The following is a 15,158-nucleotide window of genomic DNA, read 5'->3' on the forward strand; positions in this document are numbered from 1 at the left end:
TTCTGTGAGTACTTATAACAATCGTATATTATAGGGAACATTATATGTTTTTTCTATTGTACATTGTTATTCTGTCCTTGATTCTAGTCTAATTTCAAATTTTAAATTGAAGATCAACGACTGATATAAAAGATCGTTTCATACTATCAGAAAAGTTAAACAGAAGAGAAATATTTTCTATTATATTTCAAAAAATAACCATGGCATTTTTTCCACTGAATGATCAAATTCATATCAAATCTTTTACTCCTAGAGAATACCAAGTAAGTTTTTATTTTAATATTTTATTATCTTTATAATATATAATGAGATACATTGCATTTTATCAAATTATAATAAAAAAAATCATTTTCTATTTCTTTATATTTTCTTTGTATATTATTTTAGGTAGAGATATTTTATGAGGGTAAACAAAATAATATTATCTTTTGCTTGGAAAGTAATTATGATCAACTTTTTATTGCTTTAAAATTAGTACAAGAATATGCTACTAATAACAGAAGGTAAATTGTTTTTAAATTAATTAAATAATTCATAGAAAAGTAGAAAGAGAGAAATATTTGTTAGATTGAAACTGTATAAAATTCAAAACAATTAACTTATGCTTTATTTAATTTAGCGTTAATGGAAAGAAGAAAAAACACATAATTTATATGATATCAGATATAGAAAGATGTCGTCTGCGAACTGTATATGTCACTGAGTTTACAGATATCAAAGCATTATTCCTCGATGAATGTACAAATTTACCAAAAGAAGTCCCAAATTACACGGTAAATTATAGATTTCTATATACATTTGATTATCTTGATAGATACGTACAGGGTGTCATTTAATAATGTCATTATAATATACTTTTATTTTAGGTATTAATAGGAACTCCTAAAATATGCTTGCATCTATTTAAAAAAAATACTCGCTGGTTATGATGTATGTCTACTCATAATTGATAACTGCCATAAATTCATAAAAGATAAAACCGTTGGTGCTATTGTGAGAAAATTTGCATTTGGTATAAATGGTCCTAGAATAATTGGTATAGCTGTACCTTTGTATAATTTAACATTAGAACCAGGAAGGCTCGGAGTAGAGATATACAGAGCGGAAAGAGCTTTCAGATGTAAACTTGAATCAAATAGTGAAATAATATCAATACTCAGGTAAGATAATTTACATTATTTGTATACATATATAATATTTATATACATGTATGTACTATTTATTTATTTATGTTTATATGTACCCTATAATAGGTATTGTCCTAAACCTAAAGAATATTTAATAGAATATGGTAAAGGAAAACTGGATGAACTGAGTAAAAGAATGGAAGGATGTGTATTAGATGCTAGAGATTTTTTACAAGATCATCGCTTTGATCCATTTGAAATTTATGATGAATCATATATCGAGGACATTAAAAAAATGGCTGATCCCACAATCAAACCACGCCAAATAATAGAAGAATTTTTATTAATATTAAGAAATCTTGGAGCATGGTGTGCAGATCGTGCAGCATATTATCTTTTAATACTAATAGAAAAGTTAAAAGTTAGTACACCTTACGAGAGGAATTTCCTTCTCTTAAATATATTGACAACAACTTTTACTAAAATAAGGTAAACAAAAATATTATATGATATATCAATTAAATTCCATCATGATAATATCATCTCGATGAATAAAATAATTGATTTGTGTGTTTTACAAATTACAGAGCTATTTTTCATTACGAATTGGAACATTATGAGAAAGATGATATGGCATATAAATTTAGTACTCCGAAAATTCATCGAGTTTTAGATGTATTAAATATATACACTCCATTTTATTCCAGATATAAAGATATTATAGATACAATGCGGACCGTTGGTAAAAAACATATTTCATGATTTATTCCAATATTATTGTTTAACATTGTATTACATATGTCATTTGTTTTACGTAATGAAAAAATAGTTCCTAAGGAAACTGCTAAAGGAAAAAAACAGGCCGATGATGTCCGTAGAAGAGCATATAGAACGCAACGTTATCTTCGTGGAATCATGGATCCTGATTTACTATGTGGAATTATTTTTGTAAAAAAATCATTTACTGCTAAAGTTATAGCATCTTTTCTAAATGTATGTTTATGAAAACAAGTAGTATATTATGTCCTATATATCGCAAGGATAAATAACGTATAAACAAAATAAAATATGATTTTCTTTATTTTTTTTTAATATTTCAACGTTTTATAGGATGTATCTAAATACGATGACAGATTTAGTTTTATCACTTGTCTTCATTTGATCGAAAGTAATTCTGATGATTTTGGTTATTTTAAAGATGTAGAAATACAACTTAAAAAGCAAGAAGAAGTTTTGAAAAAATTTCGAATGCACGAATGTAATTTATTAGTAGCTACTAAGATTTTAGAAGAAGGTTCGTATCTAAATCTTCATTAAATTAATATTTATTATTTTTTTAACGATACATTTAAAGAATGTATAACAAATGAAATATCATTTTTAAAGGTATTGATATTCCAAAATGTAATTTGGTACTGAGATACGATTTTCCCAAAGAGTATCAATCCTATGTACAATGTAAAACCAAAGCTAGAGCTGTGGATCCGATACATGTATTATTGTTACCGAAAATATCAGCCAAGAGACTTATTTGGAAATTTGCTCTATTCGGTGCCACAGAAAAGGTATTTTAAAAAACAATTAAATCTATTTATTTCATATAACTTTTACATCTATGTATAACAGTTTAAATATCAATCTTTAAGACAATTCATTTCAATTCTAATACAAATGTAAAGTTTTAATGAAAGACCATCTCTATATATACGTTTTGTAGAAATTAATATCAAAAACTACAAGTTATGAGCCAAGTGATGAAGAAGAACGTGAAGCAGATATGTACGCTGATATGATACCGCATTTTCAACCACTTGATACGCCTGGTGCAGTTAAAGTCACTTTCAATTCGGCTATTTCATTAATAAACAAGTAATTTGCGTTTGTGCAGTGATTTATCTTATTATATTTTAGTATTTTCAAAGCAATGTTTAAATGTTTTTTCTCTTTGTAGATATTGCGCAAAATTACCCAGTGATACTTTCACAAGATTAACACCAGAATGGATTATTAATCCTGTAAAAATAGAAAATTCAACTTATTATGAATGTAGTTTACGATTGCCTATAAATTCACCACTGAAATACGTTATTACGGTATAATATAATATTTATTTTCATATAGATTTATAAATAGTAGCAAATATTAGAAAATATTTTTATTCAATATATTTATAATTATGTATTGATTTATATCAATTTAGTCCTATCCAATGCCTAATAAAGCTATGGCTAGACGTATGGCTGCATTACAATATTGCATTGAATTGCATAGAAAAGATGAACTAGATGATAATTTATTACCTATCGGAAAAGAAAATTTTAAAGCCAAACCCGAAGATGCTGAGTTACCTGCTTTGCCAGATGAAACTGAATTAGATGAAATAGAAGCTCGACCGGGTACAACTAAACGTAGACAATATTACGACAAAAAGGTATTGCTTTCATAATTTCAAATGAATTCTTATTAAATATATACAACAATTAAATTATGCATTGCAGACAGCAAAGGTATTAACAGAGTGCAGACCAACAGCTGGTTCGGAAGCATATCTATATCATATAAATATGGTACTAAATTGTCCTTTACCAGAAGAACAAAATACAAGAGGACGTAAAATATATCCTCCGGAAGAATCCTCTATAGGTTTTGGTATTCTCACACTTAAAAATACCAAAGGTAATAATATCAATATGAATATTATTAATACGAAACAATATTATCTGTATCATCTTATTTCAGTTATGCCCATTTCCTATTTATACAAGATCCGGTGAAGTTCACGTTAACTTAGAATTATCTAAGAAGACTATAGTTTTAACTGAAACTCAAATAGAAAGAATAGCTATATTTCTTAAGTATACCTTCACAAATGTGTTGAGATTGCAAAAATATTTAATGTATTTTGATATGGATATTTCAGAAGATTCTTATATTATTGTACCAATTAAATTAGGTAAATGCATGAAATATTTTCTTCATTACCTTATAAATCAAAATATGTCAATTCGGCTTGCATTATCATCAATTTTAAAAGTCAAATTTACATTTATCTGTTCAAAATGATAAATAAATTTATGTAATTATAGCTGCTGAACGTAAAAATTCCGATATTAATATTGATTGGGATTTTTTGGATTGTATTTATGATAATCAAGATACATTTCCTGCCGAAGTACCTGAAAAAAAAGAAAGGAATTCAAATTTGATTCGTCAAAATATAATGATGCTGTAATCATGCCATGGTACAGAAGTCAAGATCAACCACAGGTCTGTTATCAATCTAAACACATATGTAATAAATACAGTGGGTGATCGATTAATGAACATTATCTTTGAATGAATTATGCTTGTTAACTGATCAATCACCCACTGTATTTATTATAAATAGATACTTAAATTAATATCTCTATCATTTTAGTATTTTTATGTTGCTGAAATTTGTACCAATTTAAATCCCAAATCTGCATTTCCTGGTGATGATTACATTAGTTTTGAAGAATATTATCTAAAGAAATATAATGTACAAATACAAAATTTAGAACAACCTTTATTAGATGTAGACCATACGTCTGCTAGATTAAATTTTTTAACTCCCAGGTAAATGTCCTTTTCATAATTTGTCTATACAAGGCATTTGTATAATAAATAATCCATGTTTTTTTTTTTTTTTTTTTTTTTCAATTATTTTTAAATCATATTTCAGATATGTAAATCGTAAAGGTGTAGCATTGCCGACAAGTAGTGAAGAAACAAAACGAGCAAAAAGAGAAAATTTAGAACAAAAACAAATTCTTGTACCTGAATTATGCGTAATTCATCCATTTCCAGCTTCCTTGTGGAGACAAGCAGTTTGTTTACCATGTATTTTATATAGAATTAATGCATTATTACTTGCCGATCAAATACGTTGTGAAGTTGCACAAACGATTAATTTAGGAAAAGCTAATTTAAAACCAGGTATGTATATATATATATAACAAATATCATTTTCTTGTCAGTCTAGCATAATCATGCAATATTGATTGCTCTACAGATTTTGAATGGCCACCGCTAAACTTTGGATGGAGTTTGGCAGAGGTATTAAAAAAATCGAAAGAAGCTGAGAAAGAAAAACTTCAAGCATCTACGACCAAGCTTCCAATTTTAGAACAGGAAGATTCTATTGACGTGAGTGACTTTGAAGAAGACTTTCATCCTCATAGTTCTGACAAACAAGATGATATACAACCAAAAAAAGATGATATACAACCAAAAAAAGATGATGAATTGGAAATTGGTGTTTGGTCAAATGACATGGTTACAGATGATATGAAATTATTGGATGAGTCATTCTTTCCAATAGGACATATAATTAAATGGGATATTACGGAGTTACAGCTTGGTCATTCTGAAGCTTCACGGAAAGCCGATTCAATAAGCGATTCTGCTAGTAATGTGTCTGATAATTCTGATAACGAAAATACAGGACTAAGAATTTCTTATATGAGTGCTAATACAGCCGAAGCTGTGGAAGATCCGGAACAAATCCGAATACGAGAGAGGAATAAAGAAATGTTGGCGGTGTTAGAAAAAGAACGGAAAATATTTATGGACCAATATTGGATATATGTCGAGGGAAGCGGTGGAGGTTTACTTAGGAAGCATGCGCAAGAACTTTATGATGAGGCGGCCAAAATTCGAAGAATATTCATGAAATCTGAATATTACATTCCTATGCAAAAAGGAACTAAAGTCAGTAGAAAAAGAGACAAAACTGAAGCTGATACAATACACGAGAATTTACCAGGGGAAAAAAAATCATATAAACACAAGGATTACATAAGTAATATTGTAGAGAAGTTTAATAATGAAATATTAACTACAGATTACGTCAAGCCACCAATGAAGAAGGAAACCAAAGTAGAAATAACATATATTAAAGATAATGATCTTTTTAGTTTTGATTTTCAACCAGAATTGAAGGATCACCCAGGACCAAGTCCTAGTTTAATTTTACAAGCTTTAACTATGTCTAATGCTAATGATGGAATCAATTTAGAACGTTTAGAGACTATCGGTGATTCTTTTCTCAAGTATGCAATAACAACATATTTATATTGTACCTATGAGAATATTCATGAAGGCAAACTTAGCCATTTACGATCGAAACATGTAAAATATTATTTCAACATTGATATATATATATATATACATATATATATACACATATATATTTTTATACATTTGGCTTTAGTTTTTATTAATATTTCATATATATTTTTTCAGGTTAGCAATTTAAATTTGTATCGATTAGGAAAGAAAAAAGAATTAGGTGAAAATATGATAGCTACAAAATTTGAGCCACACGACAATTGGTTACCACCTTGTTATTATGTTCCAAAAGAGCTTGAACAAAGTATGATTCAAACAAATGTCACCTCTGAAAAGTGGAGCCGACCTAGTACTCCAACTGAATCTGATTTAGTTGATGCAGACGAACAAGAACTTGCTCTTATAAAAGATGAATTTTCTAGTGAGAAGAAAAAGAAAAAAAGATACCTTGCCACAATACATGCCATACAATTTAATTACGCAGCACAGTATTCCAGATAAAAGTATTGCTGATTGCGTAGAAGCATTGATCGGTGCGTATTTAATTGCATGCGGTCCAAGAGGTGCTCTTTTGTTCATGACTTGGTTAGGGATTCATGTTTTACCATCAGAAGAAATTTGTGTCGTACAAAAAAATAAACCGAAAGATGATTTTGAGCCAGGAACCACACCTTATGAGAAAAAAATTACTGAAGATCGTAAAACCACTTGGGTACGAGTAAGTATAAAATTTAAAAAGTGATATTATTATGAATTTTTCATAAACTTTATTATATAAATTATATTTCATTGATATATAATAGATTAAATATGGGAAACTAGAAGAACCGCAAAATCTATTAAATACTTACATTCCTAATATGGAAACTGAATTACAAACAATGCTCGACGGATATGATGAATTAGAAAAAAGTATAGGATATAAGTTCAACAATGTTAGTTATCTTTTACAAGCATTTACACATGCATCTTATCAATTAAACAATTTAACAGATTGTTATCAACGTTTAGAATTCCTTGGAGATGCTGTTTTAGGTATTTACTTATTTGAAATAGTATTTAATAACAATATATGTATGAAGTAGTGTAAATATCTTTATTATATTTTTAGATTATTTAATAACAAGACATTTGTATGAGGATGCTCGACAACATTCACCGGGTGCTTTAACAGATTTAAGATCAGCATTAGTAAACAATACAATATTTGCTTCATTGGCCGTTAGATGTGGATTTCATAAATATTTTCGTCATCTCTCACCCGGTTTAAATATCGTTATTAATCGTTTTGTGAGAATTCAAGAAGCGAATGGACATTCCATTAGCGAAGAGGTTTATACATATTTGTTTTTAATACTTAAGATCAAAATTTTATAATTATAATGCAATATTACTTATATGTATATTTTTATCCTTTACACAATATGTTTTTACACAAATAGTATTACTTAATTGGAGGATCTGAGTTTGAAGAAGCTGAAGATATTGAAGTGCCAAAAGCTTTAGGTGATGTTTTTGAATCTTTAGCTGGTGCAATTTATTTGGATAGCGGTATGTCTCTTGATGCTGTTTGGAGCGTTTATTATAACATAATGAAAACAGAAATTGGTAAGTTATTTCATTATGTCTTCTTTAAAGAAAGAAAGAAAGAAACAAACAAACAAAGAGTAAGTTAATGCAAATCTTATAATATTTTTCTTTTTTCCTCCAGAATTATTCAGTATAAATGTTCCTAAATCTCCAATTAGAGAATTGTTAGAATTGGAACCAGAAACAGCCAAATTCGGCAATCCAGAAAAATTGGCTGATGGACGTAGGGTAAGAGTAACAGTGGATGTTATTAATAAAGGTGTCTTTAAAGGAATCGGAAGAAATTATAGAATTGCCAAATGCACAGCAGCTAAATGTGCTCTAAAACAATTGAAAAAAAATTTTCCGAAGTCAGGAGGATATTGATGTTTTATTTATATTAATATATAAAAAATGTATGATCAAAACTAATATAATTCAAAAAGCTTTAATATATGTATACATAAATGAAGATGAAAAAGATTAATCTTGTAAGATCAAGATTACTTTTGTATTCATTTATACATATGTAAAAATAATTTACATTTATTTATTATCAATATGTAATAAATAATTTATATTTTTAAATATATATAATCAGTACTGCAGTAAATACAATTTAAATAATTTATCTAAAATAACATGCACCAATGAGCAAGTGTTTTTCGTAAATTCAACTTTTGATTGGTTAACTCACGAAGGCTAGATTACAATTATAAAACCAAAAAATAAATAAAAAAATAAAATTTGTAGATTATATATATTATAAATATTATTATAAATATTAGTTTTATTAGCATAATTTTAGATAATTAATTACAAAAGAATAATACAAAATAACTTGAACGAAAGATTAATACAAGATTCTTATTGGTGCGTCAAGCAGACCAATCGGCTGTCGCGTGACTTTTAAATTAGCCTTGTGTATGATGACGTCACAACATGGTATCCACGAGTGTTAAATAGAAAAAAGTTTAGACACTAACGCGCTCTAGTGGCAAAAAATCTGTCTCCTCACCGTGGGTTACCTGTAATTTGAATGTAAATGGCGGAAGCAATACTAAAGAATATGTAAATATAAATACATTTTTTGGTTGGTAGCATGTAAAATTTGTTTAATATTCGTTATGTGCTTTGTGAATATTCATTGAAACTATTTATGTCTGATGTGAATTAATATCGTAATAGATTAGAAAAATAAAAAGTAAGAAAACTGATACAGTGATTTATGCAATGAATAAGGTTAATCATGGATTTATTGCTGTCCATGTTGGTAGGTTATTTATTTGTTATTGTTTTTATAAAGTGAGTGAACGAATTTTTATACAAAAAATTAATATCTTTTATTATATTCTTATGTAAATATAGGTGCAGGACAGCATTCTGATTCAACTAAAGACAAATATCAAAAGTTATGTCGGAATGCTTGTAAAATAGTAAGTTTCTTTTTAAATCCTACATTTACAAATTTGTATTAAACCCTTATTGATTTTATTATATATACCTAAATCATGAAAATAAATATTTTAGGGTATTCAAAATATTAAATCTGGTGGTAGTGCGCTAGACGCAGTGGTAGATGCTACAATTGTGTTAGAAGATTCTCCTTTGACAAATGCTGGATATGGTTCTAACCTTACAATTAATGGAACGGTAGAATGTGATGCCAGTGTAATGGACGGTACTAATTTGCAGTTTGGTGCAGTCGGTGCAGTTAGTGGTATAAAAAATCCGGTCTTTCTTGCTAAGCGTTTATGCGAACAACAGTCAAAAAAATTGGATATGGAAGAATTCCACCGAGGTAGATTTAAACAAAATTTCGTATTCATAATTATTAATGAATATATTTATTTATAATTATTTTAACTATCTTTTATTAGCTTCTTGGTCGGACATGGGGCGCATACATGGGCACAAGAAATGGGTATACAAATATTATCTCCTGACCAGTTAATATCAAGTATGTATAAATAAATAGATACAGCGAGTGATCAGTTAACAAATATAATTCATTCAAAGGCATTCTAACTATTCATTAACCGATCATTCAATTTATTATTATATCAAATTATATTATTTGTTATTCAATGTATTTATCAATTTGTAGAAAAAGCAGAAAAAATATACAAGTATTATAAAAGACAAGTAGAGAATAGTGAAAACGAAGTTCATAAGGTATTGATAACTATTACTGCAACAACAAATTAATTATTTTAAGATTACAAATATTTTGTCTTACATTTGCAGTATGCTAAAAGACGAATGGATACAGTTGGTGCTATATGTGTAGATAAAAATGGAAATATAGCATCGGCTTGTTCTAGCGGTGGTATTATTTTAAAATACCCAGGAAGAGTGGGTCAAGTATGTAATTGATAATTGATATTTATACTAATTTTATATTCATTTTCAATAATTCCATCTAATTTTGAATATATTCTCTCTCTCTCTGAATTACTCATTCGTTTTTAATCAATTCATTAAATTTGCAATTTTTATTTGTCAGGAGATTATATTACATGTTTTACCATTTTAGCTCTTAGCCTAATTCTTTTTAGGCTGGAGTTTGGGGATGTGGTACTTGGGCATGTAAGGATAAGTATTCAGTTGGTACAAGTACATCAGGTTGTGGAGAACATCTCATTCGTACTACGCTTGCAAGATCAATAGCGGAAGCAATTGTAAATACATCCTGTCCAACAACTAGCTTGCATCAAGCTATGAAAATTAATTTTATAGGTGTAAATTTTGATCAAACATATATTCATTTCTTTTTGTTTTTTTTTTTAATTATGTTAATAATTTAAAAAAATTGATTATTTTTAGAATCTAGATTCTTAAATGAAATCGAAAAGAAATTAGGTGGAGTTATTGCAATTCGTTATTCACCCCAGGAAAAACTTGGAGATTTTCTTTGGAGTTATTCTACCAATTCGATGATCATAGGCTATATGAATTCTAATGAACGAACATCAATAGTAATACATTAAAAAATAAGAATATTATATTATTTTCTTCAAAAAATGTTAATAGTTATATATAACATATATAAATATTTTATTTTAGAGTCATATGTCAGTTTTACCTTCAATTGAAGTTGGAAAAAAGGCTGTGGTCGAAGGGGTCTGTTTTCGAATGTAAGCAATTGAAATTTAAATTAAAACATAAAACTTTTATAAAATCAGGGAATCAATTGAAAAGAACAATTATTATTATTAGTTTATAAACTTATATTATACAATAAAATTTGTATTTTTATTTTTAAAAATTGTTCAGAATAATTTATTCATTGGGATGAATTGTAAAGGAAATTAATACAGAAATATATATCAGAATAGATATTTATCACAGACGGAGTTAAAGTTTAAAATGAAATCGCAATTAAATTAATTTTATGGATAAATATTACAATGATAATCGCATAAATATTTATGCGTGTTTGTTTTTGATAAATTTTTATAGAAATATCGAGCGATTAAATAATTGCATTTTCTTTCGTAATACATTTATTATTACAATTTTTGTAATAATTGTATTTATCTAACCATTTATTTTTTGTTTTGTTTTGTTATTATCAATATAAGATTAACGCGAAATTATTTACATATAGAAATTTAAATAAATTTTCATTGCGATTTCACATTAAATGTTAATAAAAATATGAGCATGAGAAACATAATTATAACAATTCATAAATCCTACAATATATAGTTATTCCTATAGAAAACTAATTAAATTAATGTGATGTGTCTTGTTATAGTATTTCAAAAGTCATTTATCTATTCGTTACTATGCTATCTCATCATTTGTCGAAATTTATCCAATTCAAATATACTTTCTGATAATCTGAAAAAAAAAAAACATGATATTCATCAAATATTAATATATCAATTTTATAAAATGTATCACATTATAAATCTTACCTTCCAAATCCGTTAATAAGAGCTACAATTTCACTTCTTTCCAAAAAAAATTGTTTTCTACTAAAATTATGTAACGTTGATTCCCATTTATCAAATTTGCCAGAGAAAAGAATTTTTAATGCAGTTCCTAAGCCTTGTATTTGCAATTTGCCCCAGAGTTTACATTTATCGCATCCAACACAATCCATTATGCGAGATATATTTCTAAAGTGTTGTCTAAATTCTTCTTTTAATATCTTTGCATGAGCACCTCCAGAAAACATGACTGTTTCATTAAAATGTTCAGGAAATGATCTGAAATGATACACGTACAATGATAATATTGATTTGTGAGTAGATTTTATAAAAAAATAAATACTATGTTTAGAATATACTAACTTAACAGTTTTTAGAACGTCATGAATAGCTAAACGTGTATCTTTATCGTCAATTTCATTGCCAGTATAATATTCTTCTCTTTCTAGATAAGGTGCAGCCTTAGCTAAAGCTCTTAATTCAAGCAAATATATGAAATATAAATTTTTTAACCAATTGGGTCCTTCATCACCAGTTGTTTCAGGGGAAAATCGTCTTTGCAATTCTCCTAGATTAGGGCCCCATTTTGCACCTGATACAGCAGTCAAGCCATCTCCAGAAGATAATAAATATTTTGAACATAAGTGAATATTAATACTTGCATGTAATCCTGATATAACACGATAGAATACTCTCTTTTCTAAACACATTCCTGGGATACATAAAATAATTTAAGTACAAATATATTCTATATAAAATTCAATACATATTAAATTATTGATAAACATACCATTTATTGTAGATGATTGTATAAAATTATGAGGAGAATTTTTAGGTCTGAAACAAACATATCAAATGAATAATAAGTTAATTGAAATTTTATCAAAGGAATAAGATTATCATAGGTGTATACCTAAAACAATTTTCCATGTAAATACTTCGCCATATTCTATGAGCACTTGGTCCTTTATATCCTGTATATCGTTCTGGATTGAGTAGAAGATCGACATATTCACCAGGACTGGATTCTTTTACGCAGAAATTATCTTGAGCATCGTCGTATTGTTGCCAACGTTCAAATTCTTTATAATTTTCAGAACTAAAAGAAATGACATTTTCTCGTTTATCATGAATATTCATAATTTGATTTATTTTTATTACCTGATAGTAGTATTGAGATAACCCAATTCCATATTATAATCTTTTGCATTTTGATTACAATTTGCTAATTGTGTCGATAATTTATACTTGTCAGTAGGGCTTTCGTTGAAATGTACATTTCTAGGAACTTCTCCTTTCAATCCTTCTGGAATATCATCCTATGACAAAGAAGAAGATTAAATGTTGTTATCTACGTTAAAATGATAAATCAAATATGATATGATGATGAAATATAATCCTTACATCATGACAAGGTTGTATATGACAATAACGTATAGCACATTTACTGTCATCCGCCCAAAAAGGACACTGTTGTTTCAGATTAACTCTATAAAATCTAAAATAATCCTTCAATAGAAGACTTTGCAATCTAGGATATATCTTTACATTGTTAAAATAATCCACTGTATCTACATTACAGCTACAATCATCTATTGATCCTTTTAACTGAAACAAACATTATAATTATGATAATGATGATGATGATGATGATATTGTTGAATATACAACATGCAAGACGTGACAGAGAAACATGTAAAAAAAAAAAAAAAGACAAAATAAAAATGAAAAAAAGAAAAGATCATGTACAATATCCACGTAATAATGTTCCTGATAGTTACACGTATGTAAAAGGTTATAAATTGAGTGTCTTTAAAGTTGCATCATTCTAATAACAAATTCGTAACAATTAATTCAAATACACAAATAGATTTTATTTTAATATATAATTTATTTACCTTGCAGAAGCACTGATCGTCCGTTCGTGCATTGGTTCCAAAATAATTACCGTGCACTCTGACATTAGAAAAATTGGTTAGAACAATTAGAAGGAAAAAGATTGAGGAAAACATCGTTCGTGCTAAAAAGTTCAATTCCAATTCTATTATGCGATAAAAAGTCGAGAAACAAACTGCACTGACGTGTGACCTTTACAAGTTCTTTTCTTTTCTCTTCCTTTTTTTTCACATTGGTGAAAAATGACGACGACGACGACGACGACAAAGATAAGCGATTATCACTTGATCTTTGAAACTATCTTTAAGGAAATCGTGACTTTCATTTGGACAGGATGTCTACGTGACTTTTAACAATAAAGAGAAACAATTTAACGGGACACACAAGTCGTCGTAGTTGAATACGCCGCGAATATGTCAACTTCGAATACAATGCCAAAGCACGCCGATTAATCGCGCGCTGTCAAAGGAAGAGAGAGAGAGAGAGAGAGCGAGAGAGAGAGAGAGAGAGACAAATGACCGATAATGATGCAAAAAGGGTGGCAAAAGTGGAGGGAGGTTGACGAGGCAAGTCATCAGAGTAGGGGAAAAGGGGCGTACTCAATTCAAGAAGGTCAACACGATTAATGCACCGAAATGATAGATTTTAATCGATATACACACCTCCTTCTATAGTTTATTTTTCTATTTTTTTTTTTAGATACATATATCTTTTTTTGAGCTTATTTTTACAGTTATCATTTTTAGAAAGTATGTATTACTTTTAATAAATTTTCATTCATTAAAAATACGATGACGCGTAAATGCAATGTATATGTAAATAAATAGAAAAATACGACCACGTTATTACCCCCACCACTTTTTGGTCGATTTGTGTTACACGTGGTCGTACTCTATCCGTTGATTTCTCTTATTCAAGTATTTCTTCTCACACATAAGTTCTTACTGTTTTAAATTGTGATACATACATATATGTATATATTTTTCATTGGACTTTTGAAATTTCTTTTTCATCGAATAATTTATTCACATTTTGAAATTTGCATATTGAAAGCATACAAGAAATTGATGATGTGTGTATATTTTAAGCATGTGTTTATTATAACTAGAAGGTGGTAAAGTCAGATTAAATATGTTATCTGGTGCGATGCTTGCCAATAATCATTTTGTATGTATAAATATACAAAATACCAGCTGTTTTAGTTTAATTTTGTAAAAGAAAAAGAGTGGAAATGAATAACGCAAATGCTAGCACACGATCGTGTCAATTAGGTATATCAAAATATCATAACGATCAAGGTTATTAATATTTAATTTTTGATATCTCACAATATGTGTTTTCATTCGATTTGATAAAACATTTTTCTATTTGATTGTTATCAGTCGTATAAATGCATCGATTGGATTAACGTAATCGCAACATTTCTCTTTTACAATGTAAAACTCGTCGTCTCCATTTAGATATTAATTTTTTTCTCATCGAATTTGTAATTATATTCTTTTTACTCTTTCACGACTTTTTAAAATACGTTTGTTCT

At 28.0% G+C, this 15,158-nt stretch overlaps 3 protein-coding genes and 1 long non-coding RNA gene across 4 annotated transcripts; 2 read left to right on the forward strand and 2 right to left on the reverse strand.

The window, feature by feature from the left end:
* Positions 1–10: 10 nt before the first annotated feature.
* Positions 11–8,290, forward strand: Dcr-1 (Endoribonuclease Dcr-1). Its single transcript, XM_089178605.1, is given in 26 exon segments — positions 11–263; positions 388–503; positions 620–773; positions 867–904; positions 906–1,160; positions 1,254–1,616; positions 1,715–2,120; positions 2,238–2,421; positions 2,514–2,692; positions 2,845–2,996; positions 3,079–3,220; positions 3,328–3,558; positions 3,626–3,789; positions 3,791–3,803; positions 3,867–4,080; positions 4,214–4,306; positions 4,309–4,394; positions 4,546–4,724; positions 4,831–5,084; positions 5,161–6,278; positions 6,393–6,658; positions 6,660–6,936; positions 7,022–7,253; positions 7,330–7,550; positions 7,661–7,826; positions 7,930–8,290. Coding segments are annotated over 26 exon segments (5,811 nt in total). The 5' UTR covers positions 11–200; the 3' UTR covers positions 8,175–8,290.
* Positions 3,092–5,063, reverse strand: LOC107071108 (uncharacterized). Its single transcript, XR_001476364.2, has 3 exons — positions 4,926–5,063; positions 4,110–4,303; positions 3,092–3,140 (listed from the first exon to the last, which is right to left on the reverse strand). It is a non-coding gene; the product is annotated as an uncharacterized LOC107071108 (long non-coding RNA).
* A 538-nt stretch (positions 8,291–8,828) lies between the features above and the next one.
* Positions 8,829–11,132, forward strand: Tasp1 (Taspase 1). The gene is given in 10 exon segments (XM_089178604.1): positions 8,829–9,060; positions 9,156–9,223; positions 9,318–9,552; positions 9,555–9,588; positions 9,668–9,747; positions 9,895–9,962; positions 10,035–10,151; positions 10,346–10,526; positions 10,614–10,765; positions 10,854–11,132. Coding segments are annotated over 10 exon segments (1,050 nt in total). The 5' UTR covers positions 8,829–9,020; the 3' UTR covers positions 10,929–11,132.
* A 340-nt stretch (positions 11,133–11,472) lies between these two features.
* On the reverse strand, positions 11,473–14,214 carry Ero1L (endoplasmic reticulum oxidoreductin-1-like protein). The gene is made up of 8 exons (XM_015329825.2): positions 13,624–14,214; positions 13,130–13,333; positions 12,887–13,044; positions 12,639–12,824; positions 12,516–12,562; positions 12,089–12,437; positions 11,711–12,004; positions 11,473–11,633 (listed from the first exon to the last, which is right to left on the reverse strand). The coding sequence occupies exons 1-8, from the start codon at positions 13,735–13,737 to the stop codon at positions 11,582–11,584; spliced, it is 1,404 nt and encodes a 467-aa protein (XP_015185311.1). The 5' UTR covers positions 13,738–14,214; the 3' UTR covers positions 11,473–11,581.
* Between the last annotated feature and the right edge of the window lie 944 nt (positions 14,215–15,158).

Source organism: Polistes dominula, unplaced genomic scaffold (genome assembly GCF_049000335.1).
Source record: "Polistes dominula isolate Pdom_NZ unplaced genomic scaffold, Pdom_raw_medaka contig_11, whole genome shotgun sequence".
Taxonomy (NCBI): domain Eukaryota; kingdom Metazoa; phylum Arthropoda; class Insecta; order Hymenoptera; family Vespidae; genus Polistes; species Polistes dominula.